This window comes from Cyprinus carpio, chromosome B7 (genome assembly GCF_018340385.1).
Source record: "Cyprinus carpio isolate SPL01 chromosome B7, ASM1834038v1, whole genome shotgun sequence".
Lineage (NCBI taxonomy): Eukaryota > Metazoa > Chordata > Actinopteri > Cypriniformes > Cyprinidae > Cyprinus > Cyprinus carpio.
The window spans coordinates 38,548,706-38,573,180 of record NC_056603.1 but is presented as its reverse complement, the minus strand read 5'-3'; the positions used below and the strand labels follow the sequence as shown (position 1 = coordinate 38,573,180).

General features: G+C 35.6%; 2 protein-coding genes across 3 annotated transcripts; both read right to left on the bottom strand.

The window, feature by feature from the left end:
* Nucleotides 1–281: 281 nt before the first annotated feature.
* On the bottom strand, nucleotides 282–11,367 carry LOC109086997 (adhesion G protein-coupled receptor G3-like). 2 transcript variants are annotated; one of them, XM_042728548.1, is made up of 12 exons: nucleotides 11,048–11,367; nucleotides 10,823–10,877; nucleotides 10,326–10,413; nucleotides 9,796–9,942; nucleotides 9,161–9,289; nucleotides 8,994–9,042; nucleotides 8,012–8,103; nucleotides 6,198–6,313; nucleotides 5,832–6,103; nucleotides 2,713–2,809; nucleotides 2,330–2,616; nucleotides 282–766 (listed from the first exon to the last, which is right to left on the bottom strand). In XM_042728548.1, the coding sequence occupies exons 1-12, from the start codon at nucleotides 11,181–11,183 to the stop codon at nucleotides 642–644; spliced, it is 1,593 nt and encodes a 530-aa protein (XP_042584482.1). In that variant the 5' UTR covers nucleotides 11,184–11,367; the 3' UTR covers nucleotides 282–641. The 2 variants fall into 2 exon arrangements, with proteins under 2 accessions (XP_042584482.1, XP_042584483.1); XM_042728549.1 differs by lacking the exon at nucleotides 282–766 and having other exon boundaries at nucleotides 2,481–2,616; nucleotides 2,708–2,809.
* Nucleotides 11,368–11,486: 119 nt separating this feature from the next.
* LOC109086976 (adhesion G-protein coupled receptor G5-like) lies at nucleotides 11,487–23,568 on the bottom strand. The gene is made up of 14 exons (XM_019101233.2): nucleotides 23,348–23,568; nucleotides 22,665–22,746; nucleotides 21,700–21,939; nucleotides 21,397–21,571; nucleotides 21,072–21,216; nucleotides 15,643–15,753; nucleotides 15,379–15,504; nucleotides 15,236–15,284; nucleotides 15,056–15,156; nucleotides 14,827–14,942; nucleotides 14,484–14,752; nucleotides 13,226–13,322; nucleotides 12,821–13,101; nucleotides 11,487–11,926 (listed from the first exon to the last, which is right to left on the bottom strand). Exons 2-14 carry the CDS (start codon nucleotides 22,744–22,746, stop codon nucleotides 11,829–11,831), a joined length of 1,890 nt encoding a protein of 629 aa, XP_018956778.2. The 5' UTR covers nucleotides 23,348–23,568; the 3' UTR covers nucleotides 11,487–11,828.
* Nucleotides 23,569–24,475: the final 907 nt, after the last annotated feature.

The window sequence follows — 24,475 nt, the reverse complement described above, 5'->3', positions numbered from 1 at the left end:
GGTGATGCCAAACTTGCATCTCTGAAAGCACATTGACTTGTATATAGAGCACTCTATATACTTTAATGGGACAGAGGCTTTCATTTAACAGCAAACACCCCCAAATATGACAATCTTTCAAAAATATAAAGCAATATATTTTATTGTATAAAGCTGCATTTACTGTATATGCGTGATAAAAAAAAAGGAATCACAAAATAAATGATTTCCTAAACAAATACATTTACTTTTATCATTGCACTATATATTATTTAGAACATATTTAGGATTTTTTTTTTTTCACCCAATGTTAGAACAACTTTGGATTTATTTTATAGCATTTTTTCTTTTTCTTGCTTTACACAGATCAGCGTCTCAACTGCCAGCAGAAAGTTGATAGAGGCAATGAAAAGAATGTAAAACACAACAAACTATTCAGATCAACACATTTAGAAATAAATATTCCCACCCCCTATAATACTGTATGCAGATTCCCTTTAGCGCCCCCTTGCAGTCCCCAGGGGCTCTGCAGAGCCCAGCTTGAAAATCAAAAGCTCCAAATGAGTAAAATAAAAATAAAAAAGGACTAGAGTGAAGATTTGGTGTAGAATGGAGGATCCACCTTGAAACTCCACTGTGTGATGTCACTGAACAGCTGTTGGTTATCTTGTGTTCACAGTTTCATCATTACTGTTGAAGCTGACCTGAATGGTGCCTTTTGATGAGCTGTGTTCCTCTTTCCGTGCTTGACACATGAGAGTCAAAAACCACAAGAAAATAAAGAGACCTAGATGATGAAATAGACAGTATTAATGTCAGAAAATATATTTTTTTAATCACGAGCTTTGGCTTCATATGGCAAATTTAGGGCCAAGACCCCGACTCAAATCAAATAAATAAACCACTGCCACTTCAATATGCATTAAAATCAATAATAAAAAAATCACTTCGTCATTTTATTTTAATTTTTTTAACAAATGGTCAACCAAAGGAATAAAAAAAAAATAATACTTTTATTTGAATATAAAATATATAAAACATAAATATAAAAATAAACAAAAACTAAAAAAAAAACTGACAAGGTCAAATTAATAATACATGAACAGTTTTATATTGTTTAACATATGTTACATGTGCACCCTGAAATGATTATAACTTTATAGCAATAAAAATTAAACATGAAAAATCAAATAAAATGAATAAAAAACTGCATTGCAGATTGAGACAAAATTAAACGGTCTCTTAGTATCATAAACTGAAGAAAGATATTTGTAAAATATAAGTTTTCTTACAATAACATTGCTGATAGGGTTGAATGGTTGAGCTTGACAAACACGGTTAGTATTACAATTTGTGCAACAACTGAGAAAATTAAATGAGCTCATTTATTTTTCTTCCTGTCATGCTGTAGAAAAGATCCAAACCATTATTTTCCTGGTGTCACAATGTTATGAACTTTAAAATTGTGAAAATCCAAGAAATAACAACGCTTTTACATATGGCTGTAAAGAAACAACATGTAGCCTAATCTGCACCCAAGACTGGTTAGACCAGTTAGCACCGAGAGATTCTGTAGAGAATTAACTGTACTGAAGAAGAAGCAACAAAGTGCGAGAAAAGCAATAAAAGAGCGTAAACTACATCGGTGAGGGGTTTAATTCTAGTGTAGACCACTCTAAAACTCACTATTATCAGTGTAATGATTGTACTGGACGTCTATAAATGGCAGAAACACCGTGAATCGGATTTAACACTGGTTTGAACGGATCTCGAGTCTGATTAATTACTTGTAGAATACCTTTTCAGTAGGCCTATTACATTTTGTATTTTTCAATGCATTTTGTAGATTACATTTTCATGAACACATTTGCAATTGTTCTGTAAAATGTGTCATTAAGACTATTTGGTGTGAGTTTTAATTGCATTTGCATCGTTTTGACCAGCAGGTGACCAAGAAAAAGCCATAAAAAGGTTTGGCATTTAATGTAATAAAGCTCTGTAAAAACTTATTTACATTTTCAAAACACTGTATTGTAATGCTATACTACAAATGCTGGGTTGTTTCAACCCAACTTTGGGTCATCAAATATAGACTAACCCAGCAGTTGGGTTAAATTTTTAAATTACATTTTTAACCCAAAAGTTGGGTTAGTCCACATATTTTTTTTTAGAGTGTATTCATGCTATACTAAGTTTTGTTTCACATATCTAAAAGTTTTTACACCAAAGTACTTTTTCTCTTTCTTTCAAAAAGTGATGGGAAAGCAGTATTAATGAAAGTGACAGTTATGTATGATTGTACCTAATTAACACCTGCTTCAGTTTCAAAAACACTGTAACAATTTCTTACCCTGTAAACTGTTGAGAATGGTGAAAACATAGAGCGCAGGGAGACTCAAGGGGCCATGGGTGGAGAAAGCTAGTACCCAGGGCACTCCCAGAACACAGCTGAGCCCGAGTAGAGACACCCATTCTTTCCATGCCCTCCTCTGATGGTCTTTAATCTGAAGAGTTTGTGACCTCAATTTGTGCATCTTAACCAGCAGCACCCCCAGCATAACCATGTTAAAGAGCATCACCAGCCCGAGATAACCGTTGACAGTAATGTAGCTCACTATCTGTGTGCTTATCCAGCATCTAAAGGAGAAGAAGCCAATGAAAACACTTCTGTTATAGGCCTGAGAGATGATGGAGAAGTAAAACTGCAGTGCAATTTGAATAGATTGACCTTACAGAGGTGTGATTGTTGAGTTTTCTTCACCCGTGTAAAAGGTATATTTGCCATACACTTTAGTCACACCGCATATTATCACGGTTATGGTAGGTACACCTATTAATACAATAAAACAAGCTTATAATACATGTTAAATTCAAATGTAATTGTTATATAAAGATCAGTTTGCCCCTGTGTTCCTTCATGGAACACACAAAGTTGTTGAGCAGAATGTTCTGTTCTGCCTGGTACGCTATTCAGGATTAAGTTGAGTTTGCCTTTTACAGTCAACTTTGCTTCCAGAATTTTTAATTTAATAAAAAAAAAAAAAAAAAAAAAAAAAAACAGAAAAATAAGAAAATGCCATCTTTTTTCATTTTTCAAAATCAACAAAAAAAAAAGTTTGGCTTGATTTTTTTACATTCAGGGATTAAAAAAAAAAAAAAATGAATAAACAACTTGAATATTTAATCTTTGCATGTGGGAGGGAATTAAACGCCCATTCCCACTGATTGGTCAACCAAACATCATACCCTGTTCCCCAGTTCGGTGATTCATAATATTAATAAATATTTATTAATATTTATGAGATTAACTAATATTAATACAGGTGGGTTGCTGAATTTATGCTAACACGGTTTGTATCAAGCCATTCATTAGCCTGGTTGCCTATAAAGAGAAAGAGATTTAATATAGTTCAAATAAAGCAATTAAGAATCCATACAACTGTAGCACTGGAGGACTATTATTCTGTTGCATGGAACTAGAGAATAATAAGTGATTGCACGGTTTAATGTTTGGTTGACCAGTCAGTGGGAAGGTGTGTTTAATTGCTGCCCACATGCAGAGATCGAATAGTCAAGCTTTGTATTCATTTTCTATCCCTAAACGTAAAAAAGAAAAAAGAAGCCAAATCTTATTTTTCTGCTTTCAATATTAAATAAAAAAAATGAATGAAATGCTAATTTGAAATTAGAATTAAATTTTTTCATTTTAGCTCAGCTCTTGAATGATATTTTTTTTCAAAACAATAAGTTTGGATTTCTGAACAGTTAGGTGTAAATTGAAGTAAAGGTGCAATTTAAGTAAATTACACAGCATGTCATAGGGGTTAATGACTATTTTGAGTAACTTACCATAATCCTAACTAACCGTTTGTGTTTTTGGAAACAGAGTCCAGGATGAAATCTGTTTTATTTATATTTTTTTGGAATTCGATTTTAAGGCATGGTTTAGTGTCATGAAACCCCAGACTGCTTTTTCTGAGATTTTAGCAGAGGTGTTTGTGTTGCATATCAAAGACAAGGTTAGCATCCATTAATTTAAATTGTTGGAGAAAACTGGTCAATTAGCATTTTGTGCTATTTTCATCTTCCGAGTTTAAAATCTACATCATGTCAACATCACAATTTGTACATCGATGAAGCGTCTGTGTCTCATAATTATTCATGAGACTGCATGTCCTTATCCTATGAGAAGACGCTTCGCTTAATTATTCACAACAGCATGTGTGACGGACGCTTCAGACTCAGTGTTGCCAGATTGGGTGGGCAGTTTTGTATTTGACTGTGCGGGTAAAATTTGTCTTGGGCCTATAGACAAAATTTGGGATGGTTTGGGGTCAGTTTGACGGTTTTCAAACATACAAACTGTATAGGCTACGTGGTTAACAAACAAGCCCAATTGTGCATGTACTGCATCCAGTCAGTCATCACAATGATACTAAACACATGCACACTGCAGAGGTGCTGATGCTGATGTTAATGTCAACAGCTGCACTTATAGCCAATGATGTCACACATGATGATTCATGAGTGAAAGGTTTTCAGCGTGATAACGGATCTAATTTGGAATGTATGACTGTATATTCAAGTAATCACAATGCCTGAATATAAGTTTAAGAGTGGGAGAGTGACTCAACTCTCAAAATGAGGATTACTGTGGAGTGAGATGACAAGAGAGCACTGCAACTCCAAAATCGAAACAAAATATCTGGGTCTATGCCAATACAATCCTGTCTGTTCAGATGTGCTAGAATGCTAGACTTGATTACTGTGCAAATTCTGTATTATGTTCTACAATATGAACTTCACAAAAGACTTAGTTCTGTATAAAATGATGGAGTGACACAAAGGTAAGCACATTTTTTTTTAATGGTCGGATTATCGTACAGTAGCTATGTATCAATGAATGACACAGTTTTTTTGACTGTCATGGTGTGTGCATGAACGAGTGTGAAATAGCCTGCTAATTACGTTGCTTTTTCCTATCACTTATAATGGGCACTTTTTGCATTTAAATGGGCTTATTCTGACTCTTGACATTGAAATTGGTGCATGTGTTGTTTCGAGGGTATCTGCTAATTTCTTGATTGCCGTTTTGAAATGGTCTGCCTGCATATTTTATTCATGTTTGGTAATTCTCTTTAATGTATTGTAGGCTATTTGCCCCGATTTGATCCATTTAAATTTATCTTACGTTATAGGCCTATATTTATATTATTTTGTTGTCATTATTTTGTTTTAAGGAGTTAAAATGGCCCTTATCACCCTTGATTTTCAACCGTGATTTGTCAGTTAAAGTTTTGAGCTTTTTATTTTTTTGTTGGAGTGGGAGGGTTTTTGTGAGCTTCTGGACTGGAAATCGTCCATCCAATCTGGCAACACTTATCAGACTGTGAGATTGCACACATTAACTGAGAGAAACATTCATGGCTCGAAGGAGAGTGTTTGTTTTTGCTTTGTAAGAGTTCAGCACATAAACACGATTCATTCATTTAGTGAGTGTAACCGGTTTTACGGTTCCTTGACGCAACCCATCAAAAGACTTATATTAATGCTGCAAAATAAGCCTTAAAAGTGAAACAGGGGGTTTCATGACCCTTTAAATGGTCTTTTTGAGGTATAATATTCACAGACACTAGTCCTTAATATCATAATTTGATGAAATGTACAACCTGACTTTTGATTTATTCATCCAAATGTTGTTAAATTGTATGACATTCTGTGTTAGACAGTAAATTACATTTTTTTTTGACTGGAATTTCATAATTATGGTTTTCCACAATATAGGGCCTTAGATGATTAATGTAGAAATAGTATAGTTACTGTTGATACAGAAAATGTGTATTTGAACTCACCCCATCCCACAAGACTTAGTTTAAGCAAGTATCTCTTGATGTAGATATTGAAGACCCGCACCACCAGCAGGTACAAGTGGAAGCCCTCGATGGCTGTCCAAGTGAAGGTGGCTAAAAGGCACCAGTGTAGGAGAAGTCCTAGAGCTTGACACACTGAATCATTTTCTCTGTGGCCTGAAAACCACACGCTGCACAAGAATGAGATGTGCAGCAAGAAGAGGGAGCCTGAGAGCTGCACATGAATGACGACTGAATGGTCATATTGCTTCCTCCTGTGGGTAGAATGCTGAGAGATATTATCTGATTCTGAAAATTTCAGAACATCTCATTCTTAAAATGTATGAGAAATCTGATTTAAAAGCTTACCTCTGGCACACAAAAATAGCAATCATCAGCGCTGTAAATGCTATTGAAAGGGCAGAGCCGATGTATGAAATGTAGTTGAGAGGGACAATATGGGAGGCTGCAGGAATTTCAGGATTCTTTCAGAAACATTGAGGACAAAAGAGGATATTCAAATGAGTACTGCTAAACAGCCCAGTGTAATTTAAAGGGGTCATGGAACTTTTTACATAAGAGGTCATTGTACTATAAAAACTTCCTTGTTAGTCCTAAAACAGCTTTTATTGAGACCAAGCTCACATTATTACAAGTTTTTTCACATTTGTAGGTGTCCAGGTGCAGAAACCGAATGTAAATGTAAAACATCAATAGTCTTCACTGTACAAATCAAATGTTCTTGTTAAAACTACAAAGTAATTCAGTAAAGAGCAGTGAGTGGTTTATTAACATTAAGGACACTGACAGCAGCTAGTAAATTAGGTGCAGTCACTTTAAGAAACAATGCATCCTATATAATGTTAAACATCCAAATTCTTTCTCAACTGTTTACGTTCACTTAAAACATAACCGACACTTTCGCAGGAGGAAGCGAAGAAGAGCTCAGTTCAGTGTTTGAGCAGTGTCTGACGCGACTCTTTAGTTTGGAGCACGAGCATTGTTTTTCATTTTGTGTGTCAATGCTTTCAACTCTTTTGAATATTTAAGTTGGCAAGGCTTAAAAACACATGCAATTGACAAGCTTTTGTGACGATGCGAAGCAGTGGGCCATCAACTGTCCTGGGGTGCGTTTCCCAAAAGCATCGTTAGCTAAATATGGTAGTTAGTTGCATTGAAATCTATTGGTAATGACGGAACTTGCGACCATAGTTGCTTTTGGGAAACGCACCCCATAGCGACTTTTTAGGCTGGCCTCGGCCAGTCAGTTTAAATCGTCGAGGGGCCCCCCTTCAGCCGTGGGCCCCTAAGATCATCAACACCTTTCACCTCACTAGCGATGTATGTAAGATATGGACCTGACAAAATACCACAACATTTAAGTACGTGTTCGTTCTAATGCCTAATCTGTGATCAATGATTTCTCATATGTAATGATTCGTGTTCAGTCAGATGTTCTTTGTCTCAATATCATTTACTGGTGTTTATGCATAAGTAAATCAAGCCAGTGACTAACTACATGACATTTCTCTTATAAGCATGTAAATAATCTGTTATTTAAATTGTGATTAAATTACATACAGAAAACAATCAATGAATGCTCCCTTTATAATCGCTGGAGCTGTCAATCACGGAGCACAAGTACATATTCAGTGACAGTCTACACTACCCAATTAATATTATTTACATTATGTTTGCACTGTTAGTTACGATGAAAGCATTTGTGAATGTGCAAAACTCGAGTTGCAATGATGAGATAACTGCATGCATGTGCTCAACATTCTGTCATTGGTTACAGTGCTCATCACCGCAACCTTTCATGCGATGGAATAGGACTAGATCTAAATATAATTGAAAGTGAAAGTCTGCCGGTCTGAGACTCAAACCCACAACCTTAGACAACTCTCTAACTCTTAGGCCATGACTTCCCCCAATGCTACAATCAACATAATGCATGATTAGTCTCACAGTGAGCATGCCCCTTCCAATTAGAGTGTAAAATCAGGGTAGAAATGCCCATTTATTTAAAAATTTTGACATGTAAAAATCATATTAACATTATAAGTGCACCTCTGGTAACATTATCAGATAATTAAAAAAAATACAGTTAATGACCCCTTTAAAGGGAACATTTTAAAACAAAAAAAGGTGACTGAAGAGCATCACATGACAAATGCACTTACAATGAGCACTGCAAAAAAGCTCAGATGATTACAACTGCATACAAAGTCTTCTCTGGCAATGGTAGTATTACAGCCGTCTGTCCTCCAGGTACCTGACAAACAGACACAAATACGTACACTAAAACAAAAAGTCAATCCAGAAACATCTATTCAAAACAGAATTGTAATATATTCACATTAATTTTCGCACTCATTATATGACAGTTACAAAATATATAGGACATTCTCAGGAAAAAGTGGCGTTGCAGTGACATTTTTATTATCTTGCATTCACAATGTCTCTTCTCTCAACTCTAAACAGGCCAACACAAGTTAAACCCCCCAGTCTGCCATTCAAGCAGATCTCTCCTGTTACTCGTTCTCATTGACAACAACATAACTCTTATTACTAGCAACTTTCACTCCATAGATAAGCAGGCTTGGGTAATTTCATAGCTAAAACCACTTTAACTATTTGCCATCTCGACAATCAAAACACAGAACACAATAGAGTGCGATGAAGTTAGCCAATTACAGCAGTGGGCATTTATTTCCATTTCTACAAGAGGTAAAGCCCTTTGAAACTGTTTTTCTCAGTGACCGAAACTGATAATTTTTATAAATATTGGACCAGTTTTTGATGGAAAAAAAACATTGCAAATTTATAAACTAACATTAAGAAACATTTTATAAAAATCTGAAACTGCATTTCATGACCCCTTTAAGAACTGTGATGACTGTGTCTATATGAAGAGTCTGAATCCATGCTGGTACTTTGGGCCTGAGATGGGAAAAATGATTGCTTAAGACTATTGCAGTAACAATTTCAAATGAAAAATCAACACAAACACACACACACACACACACACACACACACACACACACACACACACACGCACGCACGCACGCACACACACACAAATGCCACCATCTGAGAATGATCTAGATTATAGAGAATTGAACAGTTGTTTTAGTTTATTTATAGAGGTTTATTTTTGCAGACCTTTGCCATTTTTGTCAAGATGCCAGTAGACACAGGTCCCATTTTTACTCTGCAATAATAAAAGCAAACGTTTACAGAAGTGAAACTTTGCAACTGGTCAGTAAAATCCACAAGGGCCACGGTGTGTTTTTACAATCGCATTATAGTGTGATGTGAAATCATCTCACCTGATTGGTGTTTATGAATCTGAGCTGGACAGGCTGAGAAAGGTTCTGAACTTCATTCTTACCAAGCCAAACTCCCAACACAGTTTGCCCGTGCAATATTGTGTCTGGCTTATTTGAGTCTTTCCCCTTCTGTGTCAACACCACAATGACAAATGATTTAAAGAATAAACCACTGGGTTATGAAAAGCAGATGTTGCCCAAAGTAGATAAAATCACATTTAAAGTCCGCATGAAATCAAAATTGACTTTATTTACTTTATTAGCGCACATTGCTAGTCTTGATGTGAACAATTAATCCGTGCAAGTTAATCCGCTGAAAAAAAAAAAAGTTTGTTTTGGTAATCTTTAATCTGAACATTTACTTCCGCTCAGGAATGGCATTCCTTCTCTGATGACGTCAGTTTGACGGCTTGGGCAGAATATCCTTAAACACACCCCTCTCACTCTAAGTTGCTATGAGTGAGAGACAGAGGAGAAGTGCCAAAAATAAAACCTTGCCCTCTATTTAATATTCTGTTTCAGCTGGAAATACGTGACTACACTAAAATAAAGTAGGCAGCAACTTCAGGTTCATACGGACTTTAAATAGACACAAACAAGTCTTTAAGGGACAGACATACAGTAATTCTGTATACCTTGGTGTTTAAACTGCTGCTGACCCTGAAGAAAGTCTCATTGAGAAGAGACACAATCAAATCTGCATCCCCCCGTCCATTACTGCTCCTCTGTAATGCTTCGCCTGAGATGTGGATTACATATCCTCTCTCTGTATTGACTGTTTCCTGAAAAAAAAGGGAAGACATAATCCAGCGTGTGACCTAACTGATCTTGCTATACTGCTGACTATGTTGCTGACACTTGAACTTTGCTTCTTGATTTTTTGGCCTTTTTTTGAAGTTCTTAACTTCTGTCTTAAACCTAATATACCTTTTAAATTTACATTTATTCATTTGGCAGACGCTTTTATCCAAAGCGACTTACAATTGAGGAATACAACAAGCAATTTACCATAAGATGGAAATAATTTTATAGAATACATAGAATAACTTTTATAGAATAACTTTTTCTAGTATGTATAGATCATAATACTATTCAAACACTGACTTTGTATACATATGGGTTCAGTAAATGTCTACTAGTTTTTTCATCTGCCATTAAGTCTTACCTCTGAGGAAATTTGTCTAGAGAAATATTTTGGGTCGTTTATCCTAGGGCCTTTAGATGAGCAATTTCTCATTCTATCTTCAATACACCTGTTAAAAAATACATTCAACACATTTTATACCTCTAAACATTATAAAATATTACCTGACAGCAAACCTACCTGTCCATTTTATACATTTATTACATATAAAAAAAAAATTTATAAAATAAAAAAAACATTTCTTTATACTTCCTGGCTAACATGGAACGTTCTCAGAACTTTGGTTAATATTCTGGCAAGATCCTCTCCCAATAATGTTACTAGAACATTCTTTTCAAAGTTATTTGGTCTTTAATATTATTCTCAAAACGTTATTTATATATTTCTAATATGTCAAAAGTAAATTTCCCATAATGTTTCCAAAATGATAAACGGAACATTCCATTAATCTTTAATGTTCACTCAGCCAGTTTGCAGTTAGCAAAATGTTACAAGATCAAGAAGATAACAAAACTCACAATGGAACATTCTTTTCCATCTGACAGTTCTCCGGAACTTTATAACAACGCTCACCTGCAAACATGTCATGGAAGGTAAATAGCATTGCAATCAATTATTCAATCCAAATCTTTATCACTACAGTTATTCGCAGATTTATAAAAACATTAATCGAGTTAAAATTACGTGATTATAGTAATGTTTCAGAGCTGAAATTTACAAATGTACAGCATATTCATACTCACTAGTCTCTATTGTGGAAGAAAAAATTGGAAATATCCAAAGAACAACACAGCAAAAGCCTCTCATTTCTCTCTTTGAATGCTCTGTTTCTCTAGTGTGTGCACCCTCTGTCAACCACTCTATAAAAGCAGGTACCATGTGATTGCTGTGGTTTCCTGTCTAAAAACGCTTAGTTTTAATATCGCATCATAAAAACCCATGACACATTTAACTTGATGCATACTTACCAACATACCATCACGGAACATATGTGATGAAAGAACCCAGACATTTCTAAATTAATAACTACTTACATATAAATAAATGCAATAAAAATTTTAATGTACATATATATAAATGCTATTATTGTAATGCCTTTTTTAAAAGGCTCAAACATACATTTCAGATTTATAGATTTATTATGAAATTATTATAAAATTCAAAAACACCATAGAACAACTGTACATTTACCATATTTATTTACAAATCACAGCTTTGAATATTTTTGTTAGATAGGTTTGAGATTAGATTTATTAGATTATAGATAAGGTTTGACAAAGAGGAAATTGTATTTGTTATTTCTTCGATGTACTGTTATTACCAAAGGAAGTACTCTTGCAAAAAAATTAAACCGAACAGCTCATGATGAAACGTTCCAAATGTTCCATTTTTTTTTTTTTTTTTTTTGCCTGTTGTATAAGAGTCATTTTCATTAACCCAGGTGCATTTCTGTAGGTCAGCTGGAAGATGTCTTCTTGTAAAATCACGCCAGAGGTTTTAGTAAGAAAAATGAATGAGAGGACCTTATTTGGAGCTGTCCAGAGTGGATTTAGATTTGGGATGTGATGTTTGTGCTCTGTTTTTCCTCGCTGTACCACACATCCACACAAAGATGTAAAACCCTGTAAACAAACATGATGCTTCAGTCCACCATTTTTTTTTGTTTTCTAAGAGTTTCCATTCCCCTTTTTTAGTTTTTACGTCACTGTATTCTTCTACTTCTTTTACTTCTACTTAACAGGGAAACGAAGATCCCAAACTGTTGTATTTCACATCCTCTTAGACTAGTGTTATGACTTCATAATAACCCCTGTTTTGACCCTAACTGTCTTTTGCTAGCAGATGGCGTATCACTGTGATTAATATTTCCTCCTAATTTTTTCCCTGCTCTTGTTCACCTGACCAGAACACCATGGAAAACCACATCACTTCATTTTTTACAGTCAATTACATGACGATCATGACTTGAACACATCTCTTTTATGACGAGTATTACAATTTATTTGGTATTTTTGGGGGGGAACGCAAGTCAAAAATATCAGGGTGATACGATAATAATGATGAAAAAGCCTCATTAAAAGAATGAAACTCTGGTAAAGATAACTTTAAATGATTTGGTGTAATATTTTAGCAAAACATCTTATTAATATTTGACAAACAAGATCATGTGGTACAACCAACGTGGAAAAAAAATCAAACTGGAAATTAAAAGACTCTCCAAAGACTTATCATAGTCATGAATTTATAATGAATGAAATTTGTAAAAAATAAAAAGCATTTTACATTGAAAAATGTTAATGCGTACATTCATGTCTATTTAAGATGTGACGCAAATAGGTTATTACATTGTACCTAATGGTTACACCATATGACACTTTAGAGTCATTCGATTTGAACTCAGATTGAAAAACTAATTGAAACCAACATTAATATTAAAAGTACTGTGCATTTCTAAGAAACTGGCATGAGTTTTATCATGAACACTCTAATATGTCATTAACCCTGAGTAAACCTACCTTGCATTGTGTTTAAGATGCAGAATAGGTAGAGTATCGGGTAGTTGTTATATCCAGAGCTGAAGAAGGCCAAGCCCCATGTTGTACCCACCAGACACATGAGGCCCAAAACTGTGCCAGCATCCTTCCAAACTGGCATCTTGTCATGCCTGTTGCCCACACGTCGTAGCTTAAAGATCTGTCTGGACACTGTGATTAGGATTGCTAAGTTGAACATGAATATGATGGAGAAGTAGGAAATGTTCACGCCATACAGGACGTGACGGTCTCTGATCCAGCAACTGTATTGTATGAAAGAAAGTTGAGCAGCCTGTACTTCATACACATGTTTGAAAAGCAAAGTGAGCTACATAATTTAACTACATTTGTCTGTATGTAACGCAAAGTTATAATGTAAAGACTTACATTTCATTTGTTGTATTGGTATCAGAAAATGTAATCTCAGTTATACCATAAATGTTATTAACTGACATCAAACCTCCAACAATAACTGCAGGGACTCCTGTCAAGAGGACAAGATCACAGGATAAAAACACCACATTTCAAAGCTCAATTTTGATCACATTTGATTTTTTAAACATTAACCTTTCATCATTTATTTATCGTTATGTTGTTCCAAACCTGTATGACATATAAAGATATTTTGAAAAATGTTTTAACTGTTTTGTCCATTCAGTGGGCAACACTGGACCCTTACTGATCTTCATTGTAAAAATGCACGTACATATGATACATACTTTGAAACAATGTGAATTGTGAAAAATGCTATACAAATGCATTTGCCTTGACTTCACTTGACCAGTGGTTTAGAGAATGAATGGATGGATGACTGTGACATTTTTCTAAATATCTTATCTTGTGTTCTGCAAAGTAAATAAAGGTTTGGAAAAACAAAAAGTTTTTTGAGTTGAAATAAGTTCTGGGGATTACAGCAAAAAGTGAACGTTAGCTGAACAAGAGCAATCAACACAACTCCAGCCCACCAGTAAACGTCTAGTGCAGAAAGCTGCTCATTTGTAATGAATCCATCATTAAGATGTTTTAAACTTCAACCCTTTGCTTTGAGTCTCTCTGTCCATATTTCTTTCTCCAGAAAAAATGTCATCTCGTTTGAATCAGGAGAGAAATGTGTACAGATCAACCATAATTTACAATTGAAAAAAGCTCTGAATTCAGTATAATTTTAATATGAGAGGTCAACGGGGGATGATTTTTATTATTTTTTTTTTCACTGCAGGAGCATTATTATGGATTATTGACTGGTATTATTGACTGAAGAAAAGTATGAAACACTTTAATGATGGAATTTGCTTATTAAAAACAGCTTTTTGTTTTACAATGGTGTTAGTTGATGGACTGGAATCGTCTGGATTGCTTGTGGATTACGGAGATGTGTTTATCAGCAGTTTGGACTCTCATTCTGCCGGCACCCATTCACTGCTGAGGATTAAGTGATGTAATGCTAAATTTCTCCAAATCTGATCTGATGAAGAACAAAACTCATCCACATCTTGGATGCCCTAAGGGTAAGTTTTAAATTTCATATTGAGATTAAAATTTTCATTATTAAGCATCCCTCCAACGCATCCATCTCGTCTACTACTGCTTCTAATGTTTTCTTAATACTATTTTAAAAAATTTTTAAAAATGTTTTTATACTCACCCCATCCGATCAGAGACAGCTTGACCATGTAATATCGGACGTAAATGTTGAAGACTCTGACGAGAAGAAGGTAGAGGTGCAAGGCTTCAATAGCCATCCAGGTGAAAGTACACAGCAGGCTGTAGTGTATCGTCACAGCAATAAACACACACACTTCTTTCACTGTCAGTGTGGCGCCCCACTCACTGAACATGAAGCTTATGTTGAGGAGAAACAGAGCGCCGCTCAAAGACACGTGAATGCTGCTGGACACTTCTGCTCTTGCATTACTGCAAAAACACACATTATGTGAATCAAAGCACACATTCTGGACGCATTCTTATGAAAACAGAAGAAATGGCACCTGTTGAAAATGAATGACAAGACAGTGATGGCAGAAAAGAACGCAGAGACACTGCAGCCTGCATAGCTGATGTACGACAAGATTTCCCATTGCTTTTCGGATATTGTTGAGTCGATCTATTCAGAGTTAATAAGGTGGATAAATGAGAGGGGAAGTATTAGAGGTAAGAATTATTTTGAAGTGCTACTTTTACTGAACTAATTTCATGGACTGATATCTCAGAACTCACCAGAAGCACAGCAAAAGGGGTCATATGGTTACAGTAACACTCAACAACATTATCACTGATCAGAGTGGTGTTACAGCCATCCGTTTTCCAGGTTCTGTCTCCTATGTAACAGTAAACAGAGTTCATATGCGCCTCATAAAGTATTAGCCTCATATAAGAAACCATTAACCATAACTGTACCGTTTTCATCATAGAATTGACAGGACCTGTTGTAGTTCTTTAGATCTAACTACAAAACCGAAATAAATAATTAGCAGGACATTTTTGGGCAATTTGCGAATATTAAAAAAAATAAATAAAATTGTATTCCAAGTTACACTTACAGGTGTGTCCTTTATGTAATTCAATTTGAAGCTAACATTAAGTGGATTGATCAAATTTACAATGTGACGTCCAGGGACTTCAATCCGTATGACATTGGAGGCAAAATATTTATTTTTCACTTTAAACTGTAAAAAAAAGACAATATGCTGATATGTATATTTAAGCTAACTGTAAATTTAATAAAATGTGACAATAACAAGTTTTCTTATCAGTATGACACTCAACAGAACAATACAGACATCATAAATGGGTGTGATTTGAACCTTTAAGTGCTGATCAGAATAATAGGTAACTATGCCAAATTTCCTCTCGCTCTCATTTTTGAAAGCCTCAACTGGGATCTGTGTATCTGCTACTTCATCATAACTGAATACCTTAAAAGCAAAAACAAACACACAAAAAAGTTTAGTCAGCATCTTTTACATTCTTATATATGATGTTAAAAAATAAAAAAATTAAGCTGCAACCAGATGTTATCAAAAACCTGCTGTAAGCCATTTCTTTAAGCCATTTAAAACTGGGATGGAAAAACAGATGCAAGAGATGTGAAATGGCATTTCACCCTTTCAGTTAAAACTAATGCATTCAGCAAATAAATTAAATATACAGCAGCAATAAAATTATGCATTACATAAAATGTCATTCCTGTCTGACGGAGATCGTAGGAGGCATTTGTTTTGATAGCCAGTTACTGCCTACTATGAATGGCGTAGTTCATTCTAAAGCCTGCTTCTAACCTTGGGTAAAGGAACTTTCACACTTGTTATTTATTTAGTGGGGTAAGCACCATATTTTACCCAGGGTTATGCACTGACAACGCCGCATAGCGGTGCCAAAATTGCACAGTGAAACAAAGCGGTGTTCAAGTGTTCAACAGACAGCCTATGCATTGGACACAGTCACAAAAACACTGTACATTGTATAAACCGTCGTTGCAGTGTTTGGGAGGAAAATGTCAAAAGGTGACAGAAAATGCATCAGACGGAGAGAAGAAGACAATTTGCAATAATGTGATGATGCAGACAGGTCACATGCTGTGTTCATCCAATCAATGACAGTGACATCACAAATATACAAATAAGAACATTAACCCAGTGTTTAGGAATGTACATGAAATGTCGACTTATGAATACCCAGGTATCTCACTTGAAGCAGTGCATGTCAGTTTTCACAAATTTTCACGAATGGCACTCTCAAGTCTGAGAGGTTTTCCGTTTGGTCACATGCCATCAAAGTGCCACAGTAGCAAATCAAAAGCAGCAACTTGGCCATGGTCAATTAGATCTTCGTTAGTAGTTAGTGGATATGGTCTCTATATAGGAGCAAAATGGCCAGGATGGGAGTTTCCCAACCACTTCGACCGCCCACTCTGAATGAATGACTGTTCATGCATCTGTTCAGATTCAGACTAACAGAAACATTTGCATGCCGTCAATGTGATATTTTTTTTTATGGGGAAGTTTTCCATTTTGTCACATGCCCAGAGTTGCTGTTATAAGATAAAAACTATGACTTGGAGGTGCTTATGGACAGAGTACTTTGCTAAATATACATACTAACATATTGAATATAAATATATATATAAAATACATACTAGCATACTGGGGTCTAAACTGAGACCCAATTGACCTTCTTTGAAATGGCTATTAGTACTGACAAGATGAAACACTTAATGTTTATTTTGAAGTCAAACACACCTTATACCTTGCTTGCTTGGTTGATGGAAGATTTGTAAGCATTAGCATTAAGCCATACCAAACTATATGGGCCTACCACTGGAGAATGTAATGGTTGCCACTTTTTAACGCTCTCTGATTGTAAGAAACAAAATTTATGAGACAGCTCATCATTTTATTGATAATTTGAATGTGAGTTCGCCAAAAAGAGACTTCAGTATTTTGCCTTTTAAATAGATAAGACTTGGTCTTGCATGACCAAAATAGCTGATCGAAGGCATGGCTGTTGAGTGAACTGACTTTCCTTAAAAAAGTGCTAAAGTGTGACTTTTTAAATATTAAAGTCACTTTCAAGGAAAGTACTTTTACTCCACAGCTGTTACATGTTCCCTGTGTCTTCTCTAGACTTACATGGTGAAGTGTTTCCTGTGCTTTCTTTGTAGTCAGTTTGTATTTTTGATTTTTGATTAATCTCCCCAGGTGTGTCTTTTTATCTTGTTACCTTGTCAGCTTATTAGCCCTGTGTATATAGCCTCTATGTTTCATAGAGTTGGGGTACTCGGACTCGAGTACAACTTTTAGCTACTTGGGCTGTGTGCCACTCCACTGTTAGACACGCACTTGTGAACTTTCCTAAGCACTTCCCCTCAGGGGAATCCCCGCTGCCGTTTTGAAGTGCGTTCCACTTCGTGAGGAGAACTAGGGAAGTTTATATGGACAGACCCTTGACCCCTCGATTTTGACCGAGGGAGCAAGTCTGCTTCATATGCACACTTCCGGCACACTTTACATTTATAACAGCCCAAGCATACCTATATACATATAGAATGCTGCACCAAACAAATTCATAAGGGCAAAAATTTCAACAATAAACCAACTCCATAGCGGATTCTAAGTGATCAAGGGCTTAGGACATTCCAGTTCAGCCCATTCCAAGGGGTTCTCCAGTAGTGGACACTTATGCAATGTAATCAATAATGTACATCTGAGTAAACCCGATGGAGGGAAATTTGCCAGTGAAGGGTATAAAAAAAAAACGGACTGGAACACAGCCTTGGACTTGTCACAGATTCGGATGCATTTTTATTCTGACTCAAGCCTTTGGGACTTATTTCCGAGTCCAGGGACAGTTGACAGAAATGTCACTGACTTGATTATCACAAATCATCTTTATTTAATGTACATGTGCATTGTTTTATTTTTTACATTTATTACTTCATTAAATGTTGGTAGTAGGTTATCACTGTAGTAGCCTTTACTGTATAGACAAATGTGAAAAACTTAATGATTTCATTTGTATTTTTGAATAAAGGTGCAGTGATTTTTAAAAAAACGCTTTTGACCTCTTTGTCGGTCCGAGGTCCAAAACGCACTTGTAGTCAATCAGCAGTAAAGGGGTGTGTCTTGCTATGATAGAGAAAAGACAGTGCTCAATTTGAGTGCACTGACGGATATGAGCAGATCGACTAGAGAGGGATGGCAGATAAAAAGAGCAAAATATCAAGAAAAAAACAAAACATTAAAAAGAAGGGTTACGATCAGACAAGAGGTAAGACCATTGTCTTGGAGTCCCCTACAACAGGTTTAAATTAATCTAAGGTCAGAAAACATTGTAATTTTCTCAGAATAGGCCTTTACATTTAATATTAGAGTCATTTGGCAATGATTTCGATACGATTCGTCCCAAGCAAGTTCGGAGCAAACCCCTCCCTTCCATAAGCTTTCTCTGCTCTGATTGGTCAGCTGGCCAAGCTTGTTGCAATGAGTGCTACCGCTGACAAAGCACCTTTACATAAAACAACAATATAGTGCACCAGTCCATTCTTATAATAATAACATAAAATACAAAAATGCTTATGCAAGCGAATCGTACCCACAGCTAAAGTTTAGCTGCTAAACTGTAAACACTTAAATAAAAATGGTGGATATGTTAGCCAAGTGCTAACGTGACTGACTGATGAAACAGTACAGTTTGTAAACCAAAATATGTCCGCTGTAATGTTTGAAGAATTACAGACAAAATATGCTCTGTCTTTACTTTTATTATTCTACGGGGATTGGCTAAGGAACGTTCTGAGGTGTGCAATTATTTTCAGGGAAACTGTAATAATGGAAATTAGCATACACCTATTCAGCACACAGGACTAACAAAAACATGACAGACGATTTTCCAAAAGTAAATACACATGACATTTCTCACTAGCGAGGTAATAACAGTGCTGTTTAGAGACGCTGCTGCAGAACACTGTTGAGGGATGCACATAGGTTGCCTAATTCACACAAGCTCTCTCTCTCTTTCTCTGTTTGTTTCTGTCTCTCTCACTCTCTTTCTAATAACTTCATTAATAACTGCGTTAGAATGCTATCAATGGCTCAAGCCTCCATTACCAGCTTTAAAATGACGTTTTGGAACCAGCAAAAGAGGCGTTGGATGAATTGTCGAAGAAATAATCCTACTCACAATAGCGATTTAAGTACAAAAACCGGATGAATCCCTTAGATATCATCTGATCGATGTCTTGAGGTGTGGTAACCATGGTATAAGCGGAATAATTAACTCCAGGACGTTGAATTATTAGAAAAATAATGCACACCCGAGGTATAACGGCCACAACGTGCATCACCACCTCTGTTGTGCATTATTTTTCTAATAATTCAATGGCTTGGAGTCAATTATTCCTTACATCAGAATGCAGTACACTCACTCGTGTCTCCCGCATTAACCCTATAACTGCCGGTGCAGGAAAATAAACAGCAATTTCACAATGATTATAAAGTCTGTGTGCAACACTACATTCTTTATTATTAAACGAAGCAATTAGAACAACGGCAGTCTACAATAATCAACATATTCTTAGGTTCACAGCGAATTATCAGAACTACTTCAGTAAGACAGTAATATCGTGCTTTACCTGGAAACCTAAAGCTGCACTATAGGTATACATCACATATTAGCACAAAAACTTGGTATTTTGAGCACTCAGTTGAAAGTGTACACAAAACACATATGCACACATATTTTTCAAAAACCCAAATGACCTGCTCTTTAAATATAAACATTGTTTGGCAAAAAAAATCGCTTAGTGCACCTTTAATATATTTATTTAACCTTTTGATTTTAATTAATAAAGACTGTTTACTTCCTTTAAGCTTGAGAATGTGTAACTTACATTAGGTTAGCATTATTTTTTGCTGTTGTTTCGAAATTATTATTATTTTTAATAGTGGCAGCATCAAGCTTCAAAGAAAAATATTTGCTTAAATAGTTTTTATGGGTCCAAAACCACCTTGGGTGTGAGTTTTCAAATTATTCCTTACATAATGTCATTTATTAACTATAAATGCATTCAAAAATAAAAAAAGTTGTGAGTTGGCTGAGAGTTATGGAAAGTAGTCTACATGTATGGCTTTTATGCACAGTGTGTGCCATTGTAAAGACTAGGTTTATCCCTCACAGCCTTATTTTTATCCAAGAAAAATTCAAAATGCCGTCTACACTTTCTAAGGTATAACCATTTGTCATAATAATAATAATAAAAAAAAGACGCACAGCCACAATCAGAGATAAGAGGTAAATTTTTTGCTCTTCATGTCTCATTCACCAAGCTGTGATCGTGCTTAGTTTGTCTCCTGTTATTTGCCTGTATTGTTTAATAAATCATCCTACAACTAGATCCACGTTTCCTCCTGTTGTCACTTCTGTTCTGGCATCAAAGCAGCCATATTAGCAATGCCTTTGAGCAGCTATTTTGGTCATGCAAGACCACGTTGCTAAGTACACTCGTATTTATGTGAGATTTTGAAATGCCTTTTCTTTAAACCAAAGTTTGTGATGATATGATTTACCTTTAGAGGTGCTTAGTTTGATAAATGCTTTAGAAGACTTCAATTTGAAAATGTTTAAGTCGCTATTGATAAAAATGAAAAATGAAGAAATCACTTACAGCAGTTTAGTAACTTACAGAATTATGTCAGCTTGGACTTTTAGCATATACAATATGGGGCAAGAGTCTTACCCCTGGAGCGGCGATTTGTACAAAATCATTTGTCTTGCTTAAATTCATCTTAACCGCAAGGATGGAAAGATCCTCCTGATAGCACGTCTTGGATTGCTCAGAATTATTCATATTTATAATGCCATGGATGGCTTTCTTTTCCACACTGCAAAAAGGTAAAAAAAGAAGCAAAAAATTCTAAGCAGTGTTTCCAACACAGCTCTTGTAGGCCGCCACAAAAGCAAACACACCTGATTTATTATTAGGTGCTTCCAGTAAAATGGTTTGGAACCTCTGTCCACTGAAAGAATTGTGCATTTTAAAATCTTTACAAGGTTATATTTACCTAATGTAGGTATCCAGAACAGCTTCATGAAAGATCACATTCTTGCACATTGTTTTAATATTGAGAATGTTTCTCATGTCTGTTGGTATATTCATTGTTTTTGCTTTCTCTTCCAGGAGCTTACGTATGTCATCAGGCAAGCAATCTACCACTGTACAGTTGGATGAATGGTTGCCTACAGTAATAGATGACAGGAAAAGTTAACGTCCTGGGAACCACCAAGGTATCATACTCAGTGCACATTTCTTATAAAGCTGTTGTGTAACCGGTTTAATGCAATGGAAGAAAATAATTCTTGCTTACCTATGCTGAAGTCAACTCTTGTGCTATCCCATTCCTTAAGTATTTCCAGGTCAAATATTTTTGGTTCTGTGAAACCTTCGTTTTGACTGAAACTGGAGCACTCAATATAACATGAATTTATTGTTGATTTTGTTGTTGAATTACAAAGCAACTGTGTTGGAGTTTCCCGAACAGTAATTCTGCGTCCAGATGTAAATGAGATTCTCGTCTCCATGGTCTCATTTGTTAATATTAGATGTACTTGACATTACAAAGGGAAAATACACAATTACAGAATGAAATGCATGCGTTTAAAAGAGCTTATCATTTATAAGTTCTGTTGTATGGGAAACCGGGGCTAGTTGTCACACGGGAAATTTGTCATTATGGGTTTATCTATCTGTAAAGCCTTAAAAATACAGTCTATTTATTTAACAACACTTCAGCCTGTGATATTCTTATAAACTGAGGGTCATGTTTCAGGAACTCTGACACTTTGTACTTCTAGAGACTCCAGGTAGTTCTGGAAATGCTGGCACTGGAGACTAAAGGGTTCCTGATGGTTTAATTCTTGGTTTAACACCTAATTCCTCACCTATGTAAATGTTTAACGTCTTTTGCATAAAAATTAAGCTACCTAAAAGAACTATTCAGTGAAGTCAGAAGCGTGAGGACCAGCCTCGGTCTTCCCTGTATCTATTTATCTTTTTATATGTCAACCTGTTTACTGAATGTGAATGTCTATGGAAATTGTCTGCAAATAGTTTCCTTATTAGAACAAAACCAGAGTATCAAAATACAAATTGTGAACACAAGGAAATCAAATATTTAAATAAAGAAAGCATTACTTATTTCAGGAAGAGGGATTTAACCATTTATTACCTCTTTGAGCTTTAATAATATTTTGTAGTTAAACTAGCAATGTGAACCAATTTAATATGATTTCATTGATTTTTTACAAGAAGGTAAATGCTTTCAATAGTTACCCTTGTTATATTCTTCACCATCCAGACCATGAATCAGGATCAGAAGTAGAAGAAGTGACATATCTTTAGCTCTCAGGGACATCTTAGGATTTATGGAGGTAAGAATACAGACATGGAAATGACATAATTTGATCATTTTTTTGTTCATTCAGAAAAATACCCCAAAATTTTAATACAATACGATACATTATATTGTACTTTAACTGTCACCCCCATTTTTGAACATAGACTATCCAAACTTAAATAGTTATAATTCATGAATGAAAACAATTTGAAAAATTATTTTGAAGTTTCCAATGTCTGATTTTAAAATGGTTTGAGGAGTATGAATTTTGAGGTTTTAAGCTTTAAATTGATATATAATTTATGATGATTTATAAAGCATGACAGGGAAAAAGGCAAAATAAAAAAAAATTGTGACAGGTCGGAACTTTTTGAGGTGTACTCTTGTCATGAATTAGTCTATTACTTTTCCTACATAATTTCTAGCAAAACATCTATTCAGTACTCTTAGACCTTTCCAGCGATATATAGTTTGTCATGATTAGATTAGGATTTATTTGTAATATAGTGAAGTAAACTTCATCAGGCATCAGGCGGTGACAGTTTAGACTAGAAATTTTAATCTCTTTAAATAACTTAATTATAAGAACTCCAAAATGATCCTAAAAGAACCTACTTACCTTTCTGTTTTCCTAGCAGGTTGAAGTGCAGTGGCAGCTCTGTATGGAAAGTTCAGAACTCGTGCTGAGAGTTGATCATCAGCCATACTCAAATGTTGTGGCTTCAGATATATCCAATGAGCTCTACTGACAGCAGAGCACAACGACAAGCCTTGTCATAATAGTCATAAATATGAAGTGCTGACATTGCATAACAGACTGTGGTTCAAAGGAAAAGTTCACCCAAAAGTAAAAGTAATTTGCTGAAAATGTACCCAAGATGTAGATGAGTTTGTTTCTTCGTCAGAACAGATTTGGAGAAATGTAGCATTGCATCTGTTGCTCACCAGTGGATCCTCTGCAGTGAATGGGTGCCGTCAGAATAAGAGTCCAAACAGCTGATAAAAACATCATAATAATACACAAGTAAACCACACGACTCCAGTCCATCAGTTAACGTCTTGTGAAGTACAGTCGTGGCCAAAAGTTTTGAGAATTACATAAATATTAGTTTTCAAAAAGTTTGCTGCTAAACTGCTTTTAGATCTTTGTTTCAGTTGTTTCTGTGATGTACTGAAATATAATTACAAGCACTTCATACGTTTCAAAGGCTTTTATCGACAATTACATGAAATTTATGCAAAGAGTCAGTATTTGCAGTGTTGGCCCTTCTTTTTCAGGACCTCTGCAATTCGACTGGGCATGCTCTCTGGGCCAAATCCTGACTGATAGCAACCCATTCTTTCATAACAACTTCTTGGAGTTTGTCAGAATTAGTGGGTTTTTGTTTGTCCACCCACCCCTTGAGGATTGACCACAAGTTCTTAATGGGATTAAGATCTGGGGAGTTTCCAGGCCATGGACCCAAAATTTCAACATTCTGGTCCCCGAGCCACTTAGTTATCACTTTTGCCTTATGGCACGGTGCTCCATCGTGCTGGAAAATGCAATGTTCTTCACCAAACTGTTGTTGGGTTGTTGGAAGTTGCTGTTGGAGGGTGTTTTGGTACCATTCTTTATTCATGGCTGTGTTTTTGGGCAGAATTGTGAGTGAGCCCACTCCCTTGGATGAGAAGCAACCCCACGCATGAATGGTGTCAGGATGCTTTACTGTTGGCATGACACAGGACTGATGGTAGCGCTCACCTT

What these genes read in the sequence shown, in the direction of transcription:
- LOC109086997 (XM_042728548.1), bottom strand. Translation starts at nt 11,183, where the DNA reads ATGGTACCTGCTTTTATAGAGTGGTTGACAGAGGGTGCACACACTAGA. An exon ending in ATGGAAAAGAATGTTCCATT is followed by an intron (nt 10,414 to 10,822) that starts GTGAGTTTTGTT and finishes ATTTTTTAACAG; the next exon opens with GTGTATTGAAGATAGAATGA. An exon ending in CATTCTCAACAGTTTACAGG is followed by an intron (nt 767 to 2,329) that starts GTAAGAAATTGT and finishes TTCATCATCTAG; the next exon opens with GTCTCTTTATTTTCTTGTGG.
- LOC109086976 (XM_019101233.2), bottom strand. Translation starts at nt 22,746, where the DNA reads ATGTCCCTGAGAGCTAAAGATATGTCACTTCTTCTACTTCTGATCCTG. An exon ending in TGGTGAAGAATATAACAAGG is followed by an intron (nt 21,940 to 22,664) that starts GTAACTATTGAA and finishes TGTAATGTCAAG; the next exon opens with TACATCTAATATTAACAAAT. An exon ending in AAGAGTTGACTTCAGCATAG is followed by an intron (nt 21,572 to 21,699) that starts GTAAGCAAGAAT and finishes CTATTACTGTAG; the next exon opens with GCAACCATTCATCCAACTGT.